Here is an 18,431-nt window from a genome sequence, read left to right on the forward strand (position 1 = left end):
TTTTTTCTAAACCAAAACAATATATTCAAGTCCACAATAATGCTTAAACCAGATCAATCTGATTGGGTGGACCTGGCCAGTAGCAGTGTGTGGGCAAAATCACTGAGGAAGCCAAGCCAGTAAAAAAGCCAAATTACAACTTATGTTGTGATTATTGCGTTGTTTGCTCTCTAACCCATTCATTCATACGCCACGAGATAAATAATAAGGCCGTTACAACAAAAAGACAAGTCACACAGTGGCGGCATAAATTAAACTACACATAGGCTTGTTTCATCATAAAACCGGAGAGCAACATCTGTCTGGTGAAGTCCAGAAAGCTAATATTGCATTTCAACAGTTACAGTTGAAAGTTTACATACACTTAGGTTGGAGTCATTAAAACTCGTTTTTCAACCACTCCACAAATTTCTTGTTTAACAAACTATAGTTTTGGCAACTCAGTTCGGACATCTACTTTGTGCATGACACAAGTAATTTTTCCAAAACTTGTTTACAGACAGATTATTTCACTTATAATTCACTGTATCACAATTCTAGGGGGTCAGAAGTTTACATACACCAAGTTGACTGTGCCGTTAAACAGCTTTGAAAATTCCAGAAAATGATGTCATGGCTTTAGAAGCTTCTGATAGGCTAATTGACATCATTTGAGTCAATTGGAGGTGTACCTGTGGATGTATTTCAAGGCCAACCTTCAAACTCAGTGCCTCTTTGCTTGACATCATGGGAAAATCAAAAGAAATCAGCCAAGACCTCAGAAAAAGAATTGTAGACCTCCACAAGTCTGGTTTATCTTTGGGAGCAATTTCCAAATGCCTGAAGGTACCATGTTCATCTGTACAAACAATAGTACGCAAGTATTAACACCATGGGACCACGCAGCCGTCATACCGCTCAGGAAGGAGAAGCATTCTGTCTCCTAGAGATGAACGTACTTTGGTGCGAAAAGTGCAACTCAATCCCAGAACAACAGCAAAGGACCTTGTGAAGATGCTGGAGGAAACAGGTACAAAAGTAATATACACTGCTCAAAAAAATAAAGGGAACACTTAAACAACACATCCTAGATCTGAATGAAATAAATAGTCTTATTAAATACTTTTTTCTTTACATAGTTGAATGTGCTGAAAACAAAATCACACAAAAATAATCAATGGAAATCCAATTTATCAACCCATGGAGGTCTGGATTTGGAGTCACACTCAAAATTAAAGTGGAAAACCACACTACAGGCTGATTCAACTTTGATGTAATGTCCGTAAAACAAGTCAAAATGAGGCTCAGTAGTGTGTGTGGACTCCACGTGCCTGCATGACCTCCCTACAACGCCTGGGCATGCTCCTGATGAGGTGACGGATGGTCTCCTGAGGGATCTCCTCCCAGACCTGGACTAAAGCATCCGCCAACTCCTGGACAGTCTGTGGTGCAACGTGGCATTGGTGGATGGAGCGAGAGATGATGTCCCAGATGTGCTCAATTGGATTCAGGTCTGGGGAACGGGCGGGCCAGTCCATAGCATCAATGCCTTCCTCTTGCAGGAACTGCTGACACACTCCAGCCACATGAGGTCTAGCATTGTCTTGCATTAGGAGGAACTCTGGCAGTGCTCCTCCTGCTCCTCCTTGCACAAAGGCGGAGGTAGCGGTCCTGCTGCTGGGTTGTTGCCCTCCTACGGTCTCCTCCACGTCTCCTGATGTACTGGCCTGTCTCCTGGTAGCGCCTCCATGCTCTGGACACTACGCTGACAGACACAGTAAACCTTCTTGCCACAGCTCGCATTGATGTGCCATCATGGATGAGCTGCACTACCTGAGCCACTTGTGTGGGTTGTAAACTCCGTCTCATGCTACCACTAGAGTGAAAGCACTGCCAGCATTTAAAAGTGACCAAAACATCAGCCAGGAAGCATAGGAACTGAAAAGTGGTCTGTGGTCCCCACCTACAGAACCACTCCTTTATTGGGGGTGTCTTGCTAATTGCCTATAATTTCCACCTGTTGTCTATTCCATTTGCACAACAGCATGTGAAATTTATTCTCAATCAGTGTTGCTTCCTAAGTGGACAGTTTGATTTCACAGAAGTGTGATTGACTTGTAGTTACATTGTGTTGTTTAAGTGTTCCCTTTATTTTTTTGAGCAGTATATATTACCACAGTAAAACGAGTCCTATATCGACATAACCTGAAAGGCCGCTCAGCAAGGAAGAAGCCACTGCTCCAAAACCGCCATAAAAAAGCCAGACTACGGTTTGCAACTGCACATGGGGACAAAGATTGTACTTTTTAGAGGAATGTCCTCTGGTCTGATGAAACAAAAATAAAACTGTTTGGCCATAATGACCATTGTAATGTTTGGAGGAAAAAGGGGGAGGCTTGCAAGCCAAAAAACACCATCCCAACCGTGAAACACAGGGGTGGCAGCATCATGTTGTGGGGGTGCTTTGCTGCAGGAGGGATTGGTGCACTTCACAAATTAGATGGCATCATGAGGGAGGAAAATTATGTGGATATATTGAAGCAACATCTCAAGACATCAGTCAGGAAGTTAAAGCTTGGTCGCAAATGGGTCTTCCAAATGGACAATGACCCCAAGCATACTTCCAAAGTTGTGGCAAATGGCTTAAGGACAACAAAGTCAAGGTATTGGAGTGGCCATCACAAAGCCCTGACCTCAATCCCATAGAAAATGTGTGGGTAGAACTGAAAAAGCGTGTACAAGCAAGGAGGCCCACAAACCTGACTCTGTTACACCAGCTCTGTCAGGAGGAATGGGCCAAAATTCACCCAATTTATTGCTGGAAGCTTGTGGAAGGCTACCTGAAACTTTTGACCCAAGTTAAACAATTTAAAGTCAATGCTACCAAATACTAATTGAGTGTATGTAAACTTCTGACCCACTGGGAATGTGATGAAAGAAATAAAAGCTGAAATAAATAATTCACTCTACTATTATTCTAACATTTCACATTCTTAAGATAAAGTGGCGATCCTAACTGACCTAAGACAGGGAATTTTTACAAGGATTAAATGTCAGGAATTGTGAAAAACTGAGTTTAAATGTATTTGGCTAAGGTGTATGTAAACTTCCGACTTCAACTGTATATCATCTGCAGCATAGTCAAGCAAGTTAATGTTTTCGACAGTTTACTAAACAGCTACTGATTTAGATCCATGGAGTTACAGCAAGTCAGCACAAAGACAACAGCAGCACTGCCTCCGAGTCACGCCATGACCTGAGAGAGCCTTTTTATGTCTCTATTTAGGTTTGGTCAGGGTGTGATTTGGGTGGGAATTCTATGTCCTTTTTTCTATGTTTTTGTATTTCTTTGTTTTGGCCTGGTATGGCTCTCAATCAGGGACAGCTGTACATCGTTGTCGCTGATTGGGAGCCATACTTAGGCAGTGTAACATTCTTCGTCGTCTGATAATGAGAAATCATCGTCAGAGAAAGTGGACCAATACGCAGCAGGGTTATGTGCACTCATCTTCTTTTATTTGGTGAAGAAGGAGAACCAAAATAAACACATACACAAAGAAACCACAACGACTATACACAGGCTGGTAAGGCACAAGGCTATACACAGAACAATCTCCCACAAAGTACTCAACAAACACACACCTATATATAGGACTCTCAATCAGAGGCAACTAGAAAACACCTGCCTCCAATTGAGAGTCCAACCCCAATTAACAAAACATAGAAATACGAAAGACTAGACAAAACATAGAAATACACTAACATATAACAGTGCCCAAAAACCCCCGGAATACATAAATCAAATACCTTACTAAACAAACCACCACCCCGAACCACATAAAACAAATACCCTCTGCCACGTCCTGACCAAACTACAATAACAAATAACCCCTATTACTGGTCAGGACGTGACAGGCAGCCTGTTTTCCTTTGGGGTTTTGTGGGTAGTTGTTTCTGTTGTGTGGTTTGCATCTGACAGAACTGCTGGCTTTCGTTTGTTTCTTATGTTCAAGTGTTTTGTATGATTAAAATTCAATATGAACACTCACCACGCTGCGCCTTGGTCCTCTTCTTCCAAAGACAGCCGTTACAGAACTACCCACCACAACTGGAGCAAGCAGCGTGCTCGGGAGGAGATGGACACCTGGTCTCATCAGGAGTGGATTGGGAGGAGAGACTGGACTTGGGGCCAGGTGATCAACAGATATCGGAGCCTACCCGGGAAGAACGAGAGGCAGCCCCCAAAAACATTTTGGGGGGGGGCACACGGGTAGTTTGGCTGGACCAGGGGTGAGGCCTGAGTCAACTACCCGTGCTTTTTGTGGTAAGCATGTGCCTGCCTCTCGCACTCTCTATCCAGTGTGCCTGCCCAGCCCAGTACGTCCTGTTCCTGCTCCTCGCACTAACCTTGTAGTGCGCACTCCCAATCCAGAGCCTCCGGCGACAGTTCCCCGTCCAGAGCCTCCGGCGACAGTTCCTCGTTCAGAGCCTCCGGCGACAGTTCCCCGTCCAGAGCCTCCGGCGACAGTTCCTCGTTCGGAGCCTCCGGCGACAGTTCCCCGTCCGGAGCCTCCGGCGACAGTTCCCCGTCCGGAGCTTCCGGCGACAGTTCCCCGTCCGGAGCTTCCGGCGACAGTTCCCCGTCCAGAGCTTCCGGCGACAGTTCCCCGTCCGGAGCTTCCGGCGACAGTTCCCCATCCGGAGCTTCCGGCGACAGTTCCCCGTCCGGAGCTTCCGGCGACGGCCTACAGTCCGGAGCCTGCAGAGACGACCTACAGCCCTGAGCCTCCAGCGACGCTCCTCAGCCCGGAGTCTCCAGTGCTCCCCCACAGCCCGGTCTATCCTGTGCCTCCTCCATGGACCAGACCTCCAGTAGGTCTCCCCAGCCTGTTGAGTTCTGTGCCTGCTCCCAGAGCCAGGCCTCCTGCATGTCTCCCCAGCCTGGTGCGTCCTGTGCCTGCGCCCAGAGCCAGGCCTCCTGCATGTCTCCCCAGCCTGGTGGATCCTGTGCCTGCGCCCAGAGCCAGGCCTCCTGCATGTCTCCCCAGCCTGGTGAGTCCTGTGCCTGCTCCCAGAGCCAGGCCTCCTGCATGTCTCCCTAGCCTGGTGAGTCCTGTGCCTGCTCCCAGAGCCAGGCCGCCTGCAAGTCTCCCCAGCCTGGTGCATCCTGTGCCTGCTCCCAGAGCCAGGCCTCCTGCATGTCTCCCCAGCCTGGTGGATCCTGTGCCTGCGCCCAGAGCCAGGCGTCCTGCAAGTCTCCCCAGCCTGGTGCATCCTGTGCCTGCTCCCAGAGCCAGGCCTCCTGCATGTCTCCCCAGCCTGGTGGATCCTGTGCCTGCGCCCAGAGCCTATAGGTTCAGGTTTTGCGGCCGGAGTCCACACCTTTGGGGGGGGGTACTGTCACGCCCTGACCTGAGAGAGCCTTTTTATGTCTTTATTTAGGTTTGGTCAGTGTGTGATTTGGGTGGGCATTCTATGTCCTTTTTTCTATGTTTTTGTATTTCTTTGTTTTGGCCTGGTATGGCTCTCAATCAGGGACAGCTGTACATCGTTGTCGCTGATTGGGAGCCATACTTAGGCATCCTGTTTTCCTTTGGGGTTTTGTGGGTAGTTGTTTCTGTTGTGTGGTTTGCACCTGACAGAACTGTTGGCGTTCGTTTGTTTCTTATGTTCAAGTGTTTTGTATTATTAAAATTCAATATGAACACTCACCACGCTTCATCTTGGTCCCCTCTTTCAGATGATCGTTACACTCAGCTATTCCAGCACCATTTCAACTTAAACATTTAAACATCAACAAGGCTATACAGTGGATATAAAAAGTCTACACACCCCTGTTAAAATGCCAGGTTTTTGTGATGTAAAAGAATGAGACAAAGATAAATCATGTCAGAACTTTTTCTACTGTTAATGTGACCTATAATGTGAACAATTGAAAAACAAACTGAAATCTTCGAGGGGGGAAAAATGAAAAATAAAAACCTTACAATAACCTGGTTGCATAAGTGTGCACACCCTCTTATAACTGGGGATGTGGCTGTGTTCAGAATTAACCAATCACATTCAAACTCATGTTAAATAGAAGTCATTACACACCTGCCATCATTTAAAGTGACTCTGATTAATCACAAATAAAGTTCAGCTGTTCTAGTAGGATTTTCCTGACATTTTCTTAGTTGCATCTCAGAGCAAAAGCCGTGGTCCGCAGAGAGCTTCCAAAGCATCAGAGAGATCTCATTGTTGAAAGATATAAGTCAGGAGAAGGGTACAAAAGAATTTCCAAAGCATTACATATACCATGGAAGACAGTGAAGACAGTCATCATCATCAAGTGGAGAAAATATGGCACCACAGAGACATTACCAAGAACTGGACGTCCGTCCAAAATGTATGAAAAGACGAGAAGAAAACTGGTCAGGGAGGCTTCCAAGAGGCCTACAGCAACATTAAAGGAACTGCAGGAATTTCTGGCAAGTACTGGCTGTGTGCTACATGTGACAACAATCTCCCGTATTCTTCATATGAATGGGCTATGGGGTAGGGTGGCAAGACGGAAGCCTTTTCTTACAATGAAAAACATCCAAGCCCGGCTGAAGTTTGCAAAAACAAGCATCAAGTCCCCCAAAAGCATGTGGGAAAATGTGTTATGGTCTGATGAACCCAAGGTTGAACTTTTTGGCCATAATTCCAAAAGGTATGTTTGGCGCAAAAACAACACTGCACATCACCCAAAGAACACCATACCCACAGTGAAGCATGGTGGTGGCAGCATCATGCTTTGGGGCTGTTTTTCTTCAGCTGGAACCGGGGCCTTAGTCAGGGTGGAGGGAATTATGAACAGTTCCAAATACCAGGCAATTTTGGCACAAAACCTTCAGGCGTCCGTTAGAAAGCTGAAGATGAAGTTCACCTTTCAGCACGACAACGACCCAAAGCACACATCCAAATCCACGAAAGCATGGCTTCACCAGAAGAAGATTAACGTTTTGGAATGGCCCAGCCAGAGCCCAGACCTGAATCCAATTGAACATCTCTGGGGTGATCTGAAGAGGGCTGTGCACAGGAGATGTCCTCGCAATCTGACAGATTTGGAGCGCTTTTGCAAAGAAAAGTGGGCAAATATTGCCACATCAAGATGTCTATTAGCAGACTCCTACCCAAAAAGACTGAGTGCTGTAATAAAATCAAAAGGTGCTTCAACAAAGTATTAGTTTAAGGGTGTGCACACTTATGCAACCAGGTTATTGAGTTTTTTATTTTTCCCCCTCAAAGATTTCAGTTTGTTTTTCAATTGAATTGTTCACGTTATAGGTCACATTAAAGGTGGAAAAAGTTCTGACATGATTTATCTTTGTCTCATTATTTTACATCACAAAAACCTGGCATTTTAACAGGGGTGTGTAGACTTTTTAAATCCACTGTATATGCTTAGTTTAATATACTGAAAACAAATGTAAAAACACCAAAAACTATTTAGTCCAATCAATGTTGCTAAATATCATGTGGCTGTCCCTGGTTCTGATTTCTGTGTGTGTGTGCGTGCGCAAGTTTCTTTTTTTGCACTCACACTAGTTGAACGCCAATGCCTTCCTCCTCTCTTTCATGTTGGCAAAACGGTCTATGGCTCTGTCATACAGTGCACTTTTAGCTTTTGTTGTCATATGCTACCTAGCTAAAATTCTTGCTAGCCTGACCTCCTTCCATGGGCAACAGTGAACCAGCTAAGTTATCTAGCTAGCTAGTTAACGTGAGCCTACTAGGCTACATCTAGTCTACATATTGAACTTTAATCATCTCAGGCCAGTGGCACAACATATTCATTTATGGTTAGATCAGAATCACCGTCATAATCATTGGCCTGTACAGACAATTAATTCAATACTACAAGTCCAAATCCCAATCTCCATCCATGGTTTGCCAAAGGGCCGATTTAGCAATCTAGCTACTGCAGGACATCAACACAAGCAGACCAGAAACAGACATGTTTTTCTGAAAATGGCAATTGCAAATGAAGTGATTTGATTGGTCTGAAGCCAAATCCAAACTGGCCTCTTTAAGGGGGCATTTTGCTGCACTGGGACAACCCACAGTTGAGCTCAGCTCAGCGCTTGTTGGCTAATTATTTTATATATTTTTTTTTATCAAGGGAGTCCAAACGCTTGCTGGCATCAATCAAATGGTATGGCGGCAACATGTTATACTCTTTTGGTCTTGACAGAATCAGATATATGGGCTCCACATACTGAGATGGAGGGGCGCTGTTTCCCTCACTCGGATGATTTCTCCGGTGAGATTCAGCCACTTGTGAATTGACGTAAAATTATGAAAACACAGAGAGAGACGAAAGATACATGATTTTATCATTTAAATGTTTTTATTGGTCAAATATTTGGGGAAGCCTGGCTTCCCTTGGCATACATGATTAAACACCACTGGGCCTGGCAGGTCCTGGCTCCCCAGCGGGTGGGACTGTGTCCACCCATGCCTACGCCCCTGATGCAAACAGCACATGATGACAATTGCGCATCACAAATAGCCTACTAACCATCACTTCGGACCAAACTTTTTCAATACCTGGTTTGCATACCCAACATTGCCTTAGTTAGCATTTACTGGTAGATATCATAAGTTGAAATGTCTTTCCTACCCTACCGGCTACCGATGTCATTCTTCTGTGAGCTGTTCCATGTGACAACCAGTTAAGAGCTGCTTGCTCTTGCAGCTTGCAGATGATATTCCGCTGAAACTATGCTGTGTGCGGCGCACATGTGCATATATTTCACGTGCTTTGCGATTGTGTAGACTACTTTGTGTATGATCTTTCTATTGTACAACATAATTGATAAGTTGTATACCTCTACTACACTACTTTAGTACACATCAGTGGGGAATAAGTGTGTATACGCAATGCCCACTGAAAATAAAAGTTACCAAAAAGTGGCTTGTACAGCTTATACAGTACCTGCGTATACCCTCCACTACACCACTGGCCCTTCGTGTTTTACAAAAAGTGCACTCTCCTACATGAGTGCGCTGGTTTTATGGTTGCTGTACATTCAGAATCACGAACCTGTCACACACTGGCCTGGGTCCAATAGGTTTGCAACTGCACTAAAAAATCTATAATAGATATAAAGACTATTTAGGATATGAATGTTTCAAGAAAGGACTGTATATATTTGGCCCGTTGAAGTGTTTTTTTTTACTTTGAGTCAAGACCGAGTACACATGTATCCAACACCGAGACAAGACCGAGATACTCAATATGTGGTCTTACAACACTGGTATTGGTCCCACTGAGTAGACTGACTAGCTCTGGTCCAGGGTGTTCCGTGCGGTTTGCTGATGCTGAGCCTTCAGCAAGCCGCATGTCACGCCCTGGACCAGAGCTACTGACAGACAGATTCAAGTGGGGCCCAGAAGCAAATGGCAGACTATTGACCAAGTATGTGTGCATTAATGTTTTGAATGGATACATTACTTGCTAAGTATCATCAGTCATTGCATGAACGCCACAGACCTGTTGAGGGATTATAATCATGTTATTATCTTGTCAGTTTGTTTTTCAAACTTCTCTCAGCAACACTACTGCCAAGTCTGACATATGCCCACACTCCCAGTCAAGCATTCAGAGGCTTAATTGTTTTGAAAGAATGTTCATATTGCTTGTTTGACTGTCATCCAAGATCAAATGAATGGCAGACTGTCTGACATTTAGCTTCGGACCACATGTTGGAAAGAGAACAGTATGTAGACTAGCCTACGCACTGAGATATCTCTGCTGTCTTCTCACACTGTTCTCGTTATCGTAGAACAGCATGTTGATTTTCTTCTATTATAATGCCATACGTCATTATTGGAACAGTGAAGCATGTTTTCTTCTTTTGGCTCTATACTCCAAAAGTTTGGATTTGAAATCAAACAATGACTACAAGGTTAAATTGCAGACTGTCAGCTTTAAATGTAGGGTATTTTGAACCGTTTAGAAATTACAGTACGTTTTGTACATAGTCCCCCCATTTTAGAGGAGCAAAAGTATTGGGACAATTTCACTTATGTGTATTAAAGTAGTAAAATGTTAAGTATTTGGTCCCATATTCATAGCATACAATGACTACATCAAGCTTGTAACTCTACAAATTTGTTGGATGCATTTTCTCTTTGTTTTGGTTGTGTTTCAGATTATTTTGTGCCCAATAGAAATTAATGGTAAATAATGTATTGTGTCATATTGGAGTCACTTTTATTGTAAATATGAATAGAATATGTTTCTATACACTTCTACATTAATGTGGATGCTACCATGATTACGGATCATCCTGAGTGAATCATCAATAATGATGAGTGAGAAAGACGTACCCCCAAGACATGCTAACCTCTCACCATAACAATAACAGGGAAGGTTAGCATTTTTGGGGGGGTTATGATATTTGTGTGTCTGTAACTTTCTCGTGGGGTGGAAGAGACTATGTACAAAAAGTGCTTTAATTTCTAAGCGGTTCACCCAATATGGATGAAAGTACCCTCAAATTAAAGCTGACAGTGCACATTTACCTCATAGTCATTGTTTGATTTAAAATCCAAACTTTTGGAGCATAGCGCCATAAGAGGAAAACATGATTCACTGTCCCAATAATTACGGAGGGCACTGTGTTTGAATAATGGCTTTTAACAATAGTGATTTGAATTCTCGAGGAGTTTCAGAACACCTAGTGCTAGCCTAAACCCCCGGTAGAATTTGATTGATGGAAGATGTGTGAGGGGAAAAAAGTTAAGGTTTGAGGTCAGCGCGTGGTGTGGTGTGTGTGTATTGGTTTATGTGGGGAGGTAATGGCTGGGTTAGTGACGGTGGTGTGAGGTTAAAGATAAGAGGAATTCAATGGAAATTGTCACCTCGTTCAAAGAGTTCTGCTCTTGTTGACCTATAGTGGAGGAGAAGGAGGGAGAGAGACAGATTTATGAATTGATGTTGTGCCAAACACATTTCAATATACATTTCCTGTATACTGAATTGTGTGTGAGTCTGTTCCTGCATGGTTATGTGTGCTTGTGTGTGTTTTGTAGGGTGAGCGGGGACTTTCTGGGCCACCTGGAATCCAAGGAGAAACTGGGATCGGGCTTCCTGGACACAAGGTATCACTCCATCACCCCATTGTTTTGAAAAATGAGGTAATTACATTTTCCCCCAACCACCTGTTGTATCTCACCTCGCGGGTGTTCCACTCTCTCTGCAGGGTGATGTGGGGTTCCAGGGGCGACTGGGGCCTCCGGGACCACCTGGCTTAGGGGAACCTGGACTACCGGTGAGTTAGCGCGACCACAATGTACACGTACTCGACCACAATGTACGCATGCATTTATGAATACTCTTAAATGTCTCAGTGAAATGGGTGTTCATGTAGCTGTGTATGGAGTCTACGGTTATTCAAGTCTGTTCACCATTGGTTGATCTGTTTGTTTGTGTTTCACAGGGGCCTCAAGGGCCACAGGGCGTCCAAGGAGAGAAGGGTCCTATAGGAGAAGGCTTTGCCGGGCCAAAGGTATGACTGAGCATCTGCAGAGATGTGTCCCGGTCTGGGCTCCAGATCTGTGGCTGTAAAACCAGCAACATCACACGGATGATGGTTATAGAAGACACAGCGCCATAAAAGTCCATCTGAATTATACCTCTATTTGGTATACCTCTGATCTATCGATCAGTGATTTCTTGTTCTACTACGGAGTAACTTCCAGCATGCAGGTAGGCGAAGTTCAGAGTTCAAATGGACGTCAGGTGAACCCATACAGGCCCTGGGCTGGGAAACCCCCAGAAGCTATCCAGAACCCCTGTAGAACATGAAAGGAGTGAGTCACTCAACCGAGACCAGAAGGAAGGAATGAGTCCATCTGCTTTTCACTGGGTTGCTCAGGCACACATGGGCTACATCTGCCCAAACCAGACCTCTCTCTTTCTCCCTGCTCTAACATATCCTCTGAACTCAAGTGTTACCAGGATACGGCTATGCTATTTGCAATGCAGTGCGTGTCTTGCCTTCATAAAGATATTATGTTATATTGTATCCTTCGCCCTTGTTGCGACTCCTTCAGAGAGAGCGCTGTGTTACGGTAATGACCGTTTTATATAGATATATATTGCCTACTTAGCGACAAGGATAACATTATGCTTCCAGTGGCAGGTGAGGTAACACAGAACAACAATAGTTTTGATCATTCCTGAACGGTCTGGGTAAACAACGCTTGATTACGTTTTGGGAATGCACTGAAGTAACATCACGCCAAATGTAATCTCTGTTAGGCAAAGTTGCAACTTCGACTCATAATAGTCTAGTCAACTGACTGAAGAGACACGTCCTTTATTGCATTATTTCGTTGAAACCTCAGTCCACTGAAAGATCCTATCATTAGAAATATTTATCTGGCAGTTTACCCCGGAGAGAGTGACGGTGTGAGTTTCCACCAGTCATCTAGAAGCTTCTACTATTAGAGATGGCCTCAAGGCTTTTACTCCTGCATTGAGAATGACCCCAGACACACAGCTCTTGTTATGAGCAGCAGTGCTTTGTTGCTAGTCACAAGTTCTGACAAGTTCCAGATTCACGAGAGCTGAAGAGTTTTTATTTATTTATTTATTATTTAAAAAAAATTTACTGCTACCCTTGTCATCAGCACCTGCTGTGGGGAAGAAATGGAAGATTATGGGGGATTAATGCGTACATTTTATCTAAGCTCCGTTGCAGGTATGTTCTGTTGCTGGTTTGTCCTCAGGTATTGCTAATGCTAATGATGTAGCTGCAGAGTGTATTCTCCCTAGATCTGAGGTAACCTCTGAGGTAATGGATATGTTTTGCACACATACATAGCTCTCTCTCTCTCTCTCTCTCTCTCTCTCTCTCTCTCTTTGTCTCTCTCGGCTTCAACTTTGATTATTGTGTAATTTACTTCACAGTTTTTTTCTTTTAGTCGGAGCGTGACTCTTGCAGTAATTAAGTACAAAGAACCTTCAACGACATTCAGCTGGTCGCTGTGGTTTCCATCTCCACCAGTGCTGATCAACTCTCGCTCGGTGCCAAACCCCTTTGCTGAAAAAAATTTGAGTAACACTAAACATGTCCTCCGGCATCTCAACAACCCGCCTCAACCGTGTGGTCTCCCTGGAACATTCCTTGGAGGTCCAGAGTGGATGCATGCGAGGCGCGGAAGCTGTTTGAAGAAGTTTCCAGCACCCCTATCACGTTCCTGTTTAGCCTTCCTGTCTCTCATGCAGGAACAGACATAGTAAACGGACGTCCGTTGTCACCTTGCGAACCAGCCTCGGCGTGGCACATGGATAGACGTTAACACAAATTACAACGGAACGCTTGAACCTTTTGCCAAGGCGGAAGGAAAAACTCAGTTTAACGTTTTCATAATGTTCCATTGTTCCTATCAGCCTTGTGGTTTTTCATTAGCGGGATCATGATTGTTTTCTCATCAATTAATAACTATCTGTGTTGCTGTTAGCTTTCTTAGGGCAGAATCCTAATTTGAAATCTAAATCTCTCATTGACATCAGTAGATGAAATTCTGAGTTATGGGCACTGATCTCAAATTGGGATTCTGTCTTCACTATGGCTGGTGTGAGATTCTCTCTCTGGTGAGAGAGAGTGAGAGAGACTGAAGAGAATTGTAAAGAGCTGTGTTTGTCTCTCCGCAGGGGGACCGGGGCCTGGAGGGGCCGAGGGGACCCAGAGGACAGCCTGGCGCTGGACTGAAAGGAGACAAGGTACAGTATAGACTGTAAATAAACTAAATCTGGGAGAATGACCTTCACACAAACACACAGTGTTCCCCAGGAACACATAAAGAGCCTTGGGTAGGGAGTGGCCAGAAGCACTGGCATCTAGGTCTCATTCAGACTGAGGTTATATATGAGGCCCCTATTGAATCTGTGTGGTGATGAATCACACAGGGGTCAAGGCCTGGACGCTGTGCTGAAAGAAAGTTCATGGGTGAAGTAAAGGCTGATGTAAAGGGTGCATCTCAATTGTCTAAAGTGGCCTCCTCTCCTCGTCTCTTTTCCTTCATTGAAACTGGTGTTAAAGATCTGGACAGGTGGACGGAAAGTCCTGGTTCAGAAGGATTCTTGTCTTTTGCTTTCACCTAGTCTGTGTTTTCAGATAGAGGGGAGGAGACAAGGAGAGAAATCTATTTAACGCTACTGAGATGCAGCCTCATTCTACCTGAATAACGTGTGTACTGTCAGAAATAGAATCACGGTCCCACACTTATTATGGGATATGAATTGATGACATTTATAAATTGGGTGGTTCGAGCCCTGAATGCTGATTGGCTGACAGCCGTGGTATGTCAGACCCTATATCACGGGTATGACAAAACAGTTATTTTTACTGGTCTAATTACGTTGGTAAACAGTTTATAATAGCAATAAGGCACCTCTGGGGTTTGTGGTATATGGCCAATATGCAACGGCTAAGGGCTGTATCCAGGCACTCCGTGTTGCGTCGTGCTTAAGAACAGCCCTTAGCCGTGGTATATTGACCATATACCACACCCCCTCGGCCCTCATTGCTTAAATATACCATTATGAATGAAGCAAACACTGATAGAATTCCGGTAGCTGATGATCATTCTCACAGATTTAAACGTTAATTGACCTTAAAATGGTGTTTGTTCTTGGCCCGATTAGTCTTGGCAAGGTTACCCTTGTGGTGAAATATTGGCAGTGCTTTCATCATATGAGGCCAATCCTTCAGCAAGAATGCTACTAACGGTTTGGATGAATGTTGCAGTTAGCTAACATTCTGTTTTTACGCCATGTAACTTTATAACAGCTCTGTTGACACTATAAAGTGAATCAAGCTGGCATTTTATAGATGACGCATGCATGTATTACTGGGTCATTGGATCTGGAGTTTGTTTACTTTATTGCCTATCAAAATAGTCAATTGTGTGAACATTCTCAATATTTAATAGCAGGAGGATTTTTAACACAGTAATTGTGTTATGTTGACTACTTTCCCTTCATTTAATAACAGTTAATGAAAGGGTGATTATCCAAACCAATGTCTATAAATGTATATGTACTTTTTGTATATTTATTTCATTCACTTTTCCTGTAACACATCCTCGAGCCGGTCTTGGTGTAATTATACTATGATGCCAACAGCGACTCTCTTTGTGACCCTCAGGGTGGCTTTGGCCCTCCAGGTTTTCCAGGGCCTGTCGGCCTGCCAGGCCTGGGCATGCAGGGGGAGAAGGTACGTAGGCCCACCTATTCATTATTACAGGTTTCACCAAGTATCACCCATACATCAATCACCGTATTCTTATCGGCAGACTCAACAGCCTTGGCTTCTCAAATGACCGCCTCGCCTGGTTCAACAACTACTTCTCAGATTGAGTTCAGTGTGTCAAATCGGAGGGCCTGTTGTCCGGATCTCTGGCAGTCTCTATGGGGGTACCACAGGGTTCAATTCTCGGGCCGACTCTTTTCTCTGTATATATCAACGATGTCGCTCTTGCTGCGGGTGATTCCCTGATCCACCTCTACGCAGACGACACCATTCTGTATACACCTGGCCCTTCTTTGGACACTGTGTTAACAAACCTCCAAACGAACATCAATGCCATACAACACTCCTTCCGTGGCCTCCAACTGCTCTTAAACGCTAGTAAAACTAAATGCATGCTTTTCAACCGATCACTGCCCACCCGACTAGCATCACTACTCTGGACGGTTCTGACTTAGAATATGTGGACAAATACAAATACCTAGGTGTCTGGCTAGACCTATTTATTACCTTTCCTCCTCACGCCATTTGCACACACTGTATATAGACTTTTTTTCTATTGTGTTATTTACTGTACGTTTGTTTATTCCATGTGTAACTCTGTGTTGTTGTTTGTGTCACACTGCTTTGCTTTATCTTGGCTAGGTTGCAGTTGTAAATGAGAACTTGTTCTCAACTGGCCTACCTGGTTAAATAAAGGTCAAATAAAAAAAAGAATAAAACATAGTTTATGGATTACTGTCCTAATGAGACTACCCTGTGCTTCCTGTCCTACCAGGGTGTAGAGGGGCCTCGGGGGCCACCAGGGGGCAGGGGCCCACAAGGAGATGGATATCCAGGGCCCAAGGTCTGTGTTTGAATGCTTCTTCCTTGACTTTACATTTGGATCAATTGTGGTTATGGCATGTTTAGGCTTTCGCTAATGCTAATGACTGTGTATGGGTGCTCCTCTCATCCACAGGGTGACCAGGGCTTACCAGGGGAGCTTGGTTCAACAGGAGAGAGAGGGGCTGGCGAACCTGGGGCTAAGGTGAGTCCTCCTCCAATGGAAATGTAATATGTAGTTTGTCCTCGGTGTGGTGTCACCTTTTGGATATGTTGTCGATGTGAGACAGACAACCAACGATCTCTCTTCAGGGAGAGCCAGGAGCGTCAGGATTGGCTGGTTTTCCTGGCCTGCCAGGAGAGGATGGGGCCCCGGGACAGAAGGTATTTCAACTTCCTCCATCTCTCTGGCACCATAGGTTGATACTGTACCTCTTTGAATGTGACCATTGGATTCATATGCTTTGCTTGTGTGTCTGTTTGTTTGTCTATATAGGGTGAACCAGGTGTTGGTGGTCTGAGGGGGCCAGAGGGAGCTGCAGGGATTGGCACTCAGGGTGAGAAGGTAAGAAGATTCACAGGTTTTTCTCCTCACATCGCTGCTTCAAGATTTTCATCTTCATTAATCTGGACAGCTGTGGTATTCTGAGGTTGGTTTTCTGTGCTGTTTTTTTGATGAATAATGTCTCTCCCCATAGGGAGACCAGGGCCAGAGGGGCATTCGGGGCTTGGGTGGGCCTCCTGGAATCACCGGGCCCTCTGGAGCAAAGGTGAGGGAGGGCATTGTCCTCAATTATCTTCAGTCAACACTCTGTACTGTAGAGTAATGTGGTCACACTGCGATCTCTGACTTCTAACCTCTGACCTTTTCTAGGGGGAGCCTGGGACACCAGGTCGACTGGGTATGCCAGGACTTCCAGGGCGGGGCATCATAGGACCTAAGGTAACAGCCCTCTGTCCCAAAATGCCTACAATTCACCATGTAGATGAGGTTTATGCCATATCATAACCATATTGTAACTCTGTCTGTCTCAGGGCGATCTTGGCCCACCTGGTCCATCTGGACCAGTAGGAGAGACGGGCTACGGGCTGCCTGGTCCTAAGGTGAGACACACTATGCCACACTACTATAATAATAAGAGAATAAGAGTACTTCCTCCCAGCTGCCCACTGCACTGAGGCTAGGAAACACTGTCACCACCAATAAATCCACTATAATTGAGAATTTCAATAAGCATTTTTCTACGGCTGGTCATGCTTTCCACCTGGATACCCCTACCCCGGTCAACTGCCCGGCACACTCCACAGCAACTCGCCCAAAGCTCCCCATTTCTCCTTTACCCAAATCCAGATAGCTGATGTTCTGAAAGAGCTGCAAAATCTGGACCACTACAAATCAGCCGGGCTAGACAATCTGGACCCTCTCTTTCTAAAATGATCTGCTGAAATTGTTGCAACACCTATTACTAGTCTGTTTAACCTCTTTCGTATCGTCTGAGATTCCCAAAGATTGGAAAGCTGTCGCAATCATCCCCCGCTTCAAAGGGGAGACACTCTAGACCCAAACCGCTACATACCTCTATCTATCCTACCCTGCCTTTCTAAGGTCTTCGAGAGCCAAGTTAACAAACAGATTACCGACCATTTTGAATCCCACCATACCTTCTCCTCTATGGAATCTGGTTTCAGAGCTGGTCATGGGTGCACCTCAGCCACGCTCAAGGTCCTAAACGATGTCATAACCGCCATCGATAAGAGACATTACTGTGCAGCCGTATTCATCGACCTGGTCAAGGCATTCGACTGTCAATCACCACATTCTTATCGGCAGACTAAACAGCCTTGGTTTCTCAAATGACTGCCTCGCCTGGTTCACCAACTACTTCTCTGATAGAGTTCAGTGTGTCAAATTGGAGGGCCTGTTGTCTGGACCTCTGGCAGTCTCTATGGGGGTGCCACAGGGTTCTATTCTCGGGCCGACTCTTTTCTCTGTATACATCAATGATGTCGCTCTTGCTGCTGGTGATTATCTGATCCACCTCTACGCAGACGACACCATTCTGAATACTTCTGGCCCTTCTTTGGACACTGTTAACTAACCTCCAGACGAGCTTCAATGCCATACAACTCTCCTTCTGTTGCCTCCAACTGCTCTTAAATGCAAGTAAAACTAAATGCATGCTCTTACGATCGCTCGTAAAACTGACCATCCTACCGATCCTCGACTTCGGCGATGTCATTTACAAAATAGCCTCCAATACTCAACAAATTGGATGCAGTCTATCACAGTGCCATCTGTTTTGTCACCAAAGCCCCATATACTACCCACCATTGCGA

General features: G+C 44.9%; 1 protein-coding gene across 1 annotated transcript in view; it reads left to right on the forward strand.

The window, feature by feature from the left end:
- The window catches only part of LOC106574546 (uncharacterized), a 36,614-nt gene that overhangs the window by 10,409 nt on the left and 7,774 nt on the right, over nucleotides 1–18,431 (forward strand). The window contains exons 12-23 of the mRNA XM_014150504.2: nucleotides 11,044–11,112; nucleotides 11,214–11,282; nucleotides 11,451–11,519; nucleotides 13,673–13,741; nucleotides 15,168–15,236; nucleotides 16,048–16,116; nucleotides 16,231–16,299; nucleotides 16,407–16,478; nucleotides 16,591–16,659; nucleotides 16,793–16,864; nucleotides 16,969–17,037; nucleotides 17,130–17,198. Coding sequence (XP_014005979.1) covers nucleotides 11,044–11,112; nucleotides 11,214–11,282; nucleotides 11,451–11,519; nucleotides 13,673–13,741; nucleotides 15,168–15,236; nucleotides 16,048–16,116; nucleotides 16,231–16,299; nucleotides 16,407–16,478; nucleotides 16,591–16,659; nucleotides 16,793–16,864; nucleotides 16,969–17,037; nucleotides 17,130–17,198 — 834 coding nt within the window. The remainder of the gene's footprint in view (nucleotides 1–11,043; nucleotides 11,113–11,213; nucleotides 11,283–11,450; nucleotides 11,520–13,672; nucleotides 13,742–15,167; nucleotides 15,237–16,047; nucleotides 16,117–16,230; nucleotides 16,300–16,406; nucleotides 16,479–16,590; nucleotides 16,660–16,792; nucleotides 16,865–16,968; nucleotides 17,038–17,129; nucleotides 17,199–18,431) is intronic.

Source organism: Salmo salar, chromosome 16 (assembly GCF_965601325.2).
Source record: "Salmo salar chromosome 16, fSalSal1, whole genome shotgun sequence".
Classification (NCBI taxonomy): Eukaryota; Metazoa; Chordata; class Actinopteri; order Salmoniformes; family Salmonidae; genus Salmo; species Salmo salar.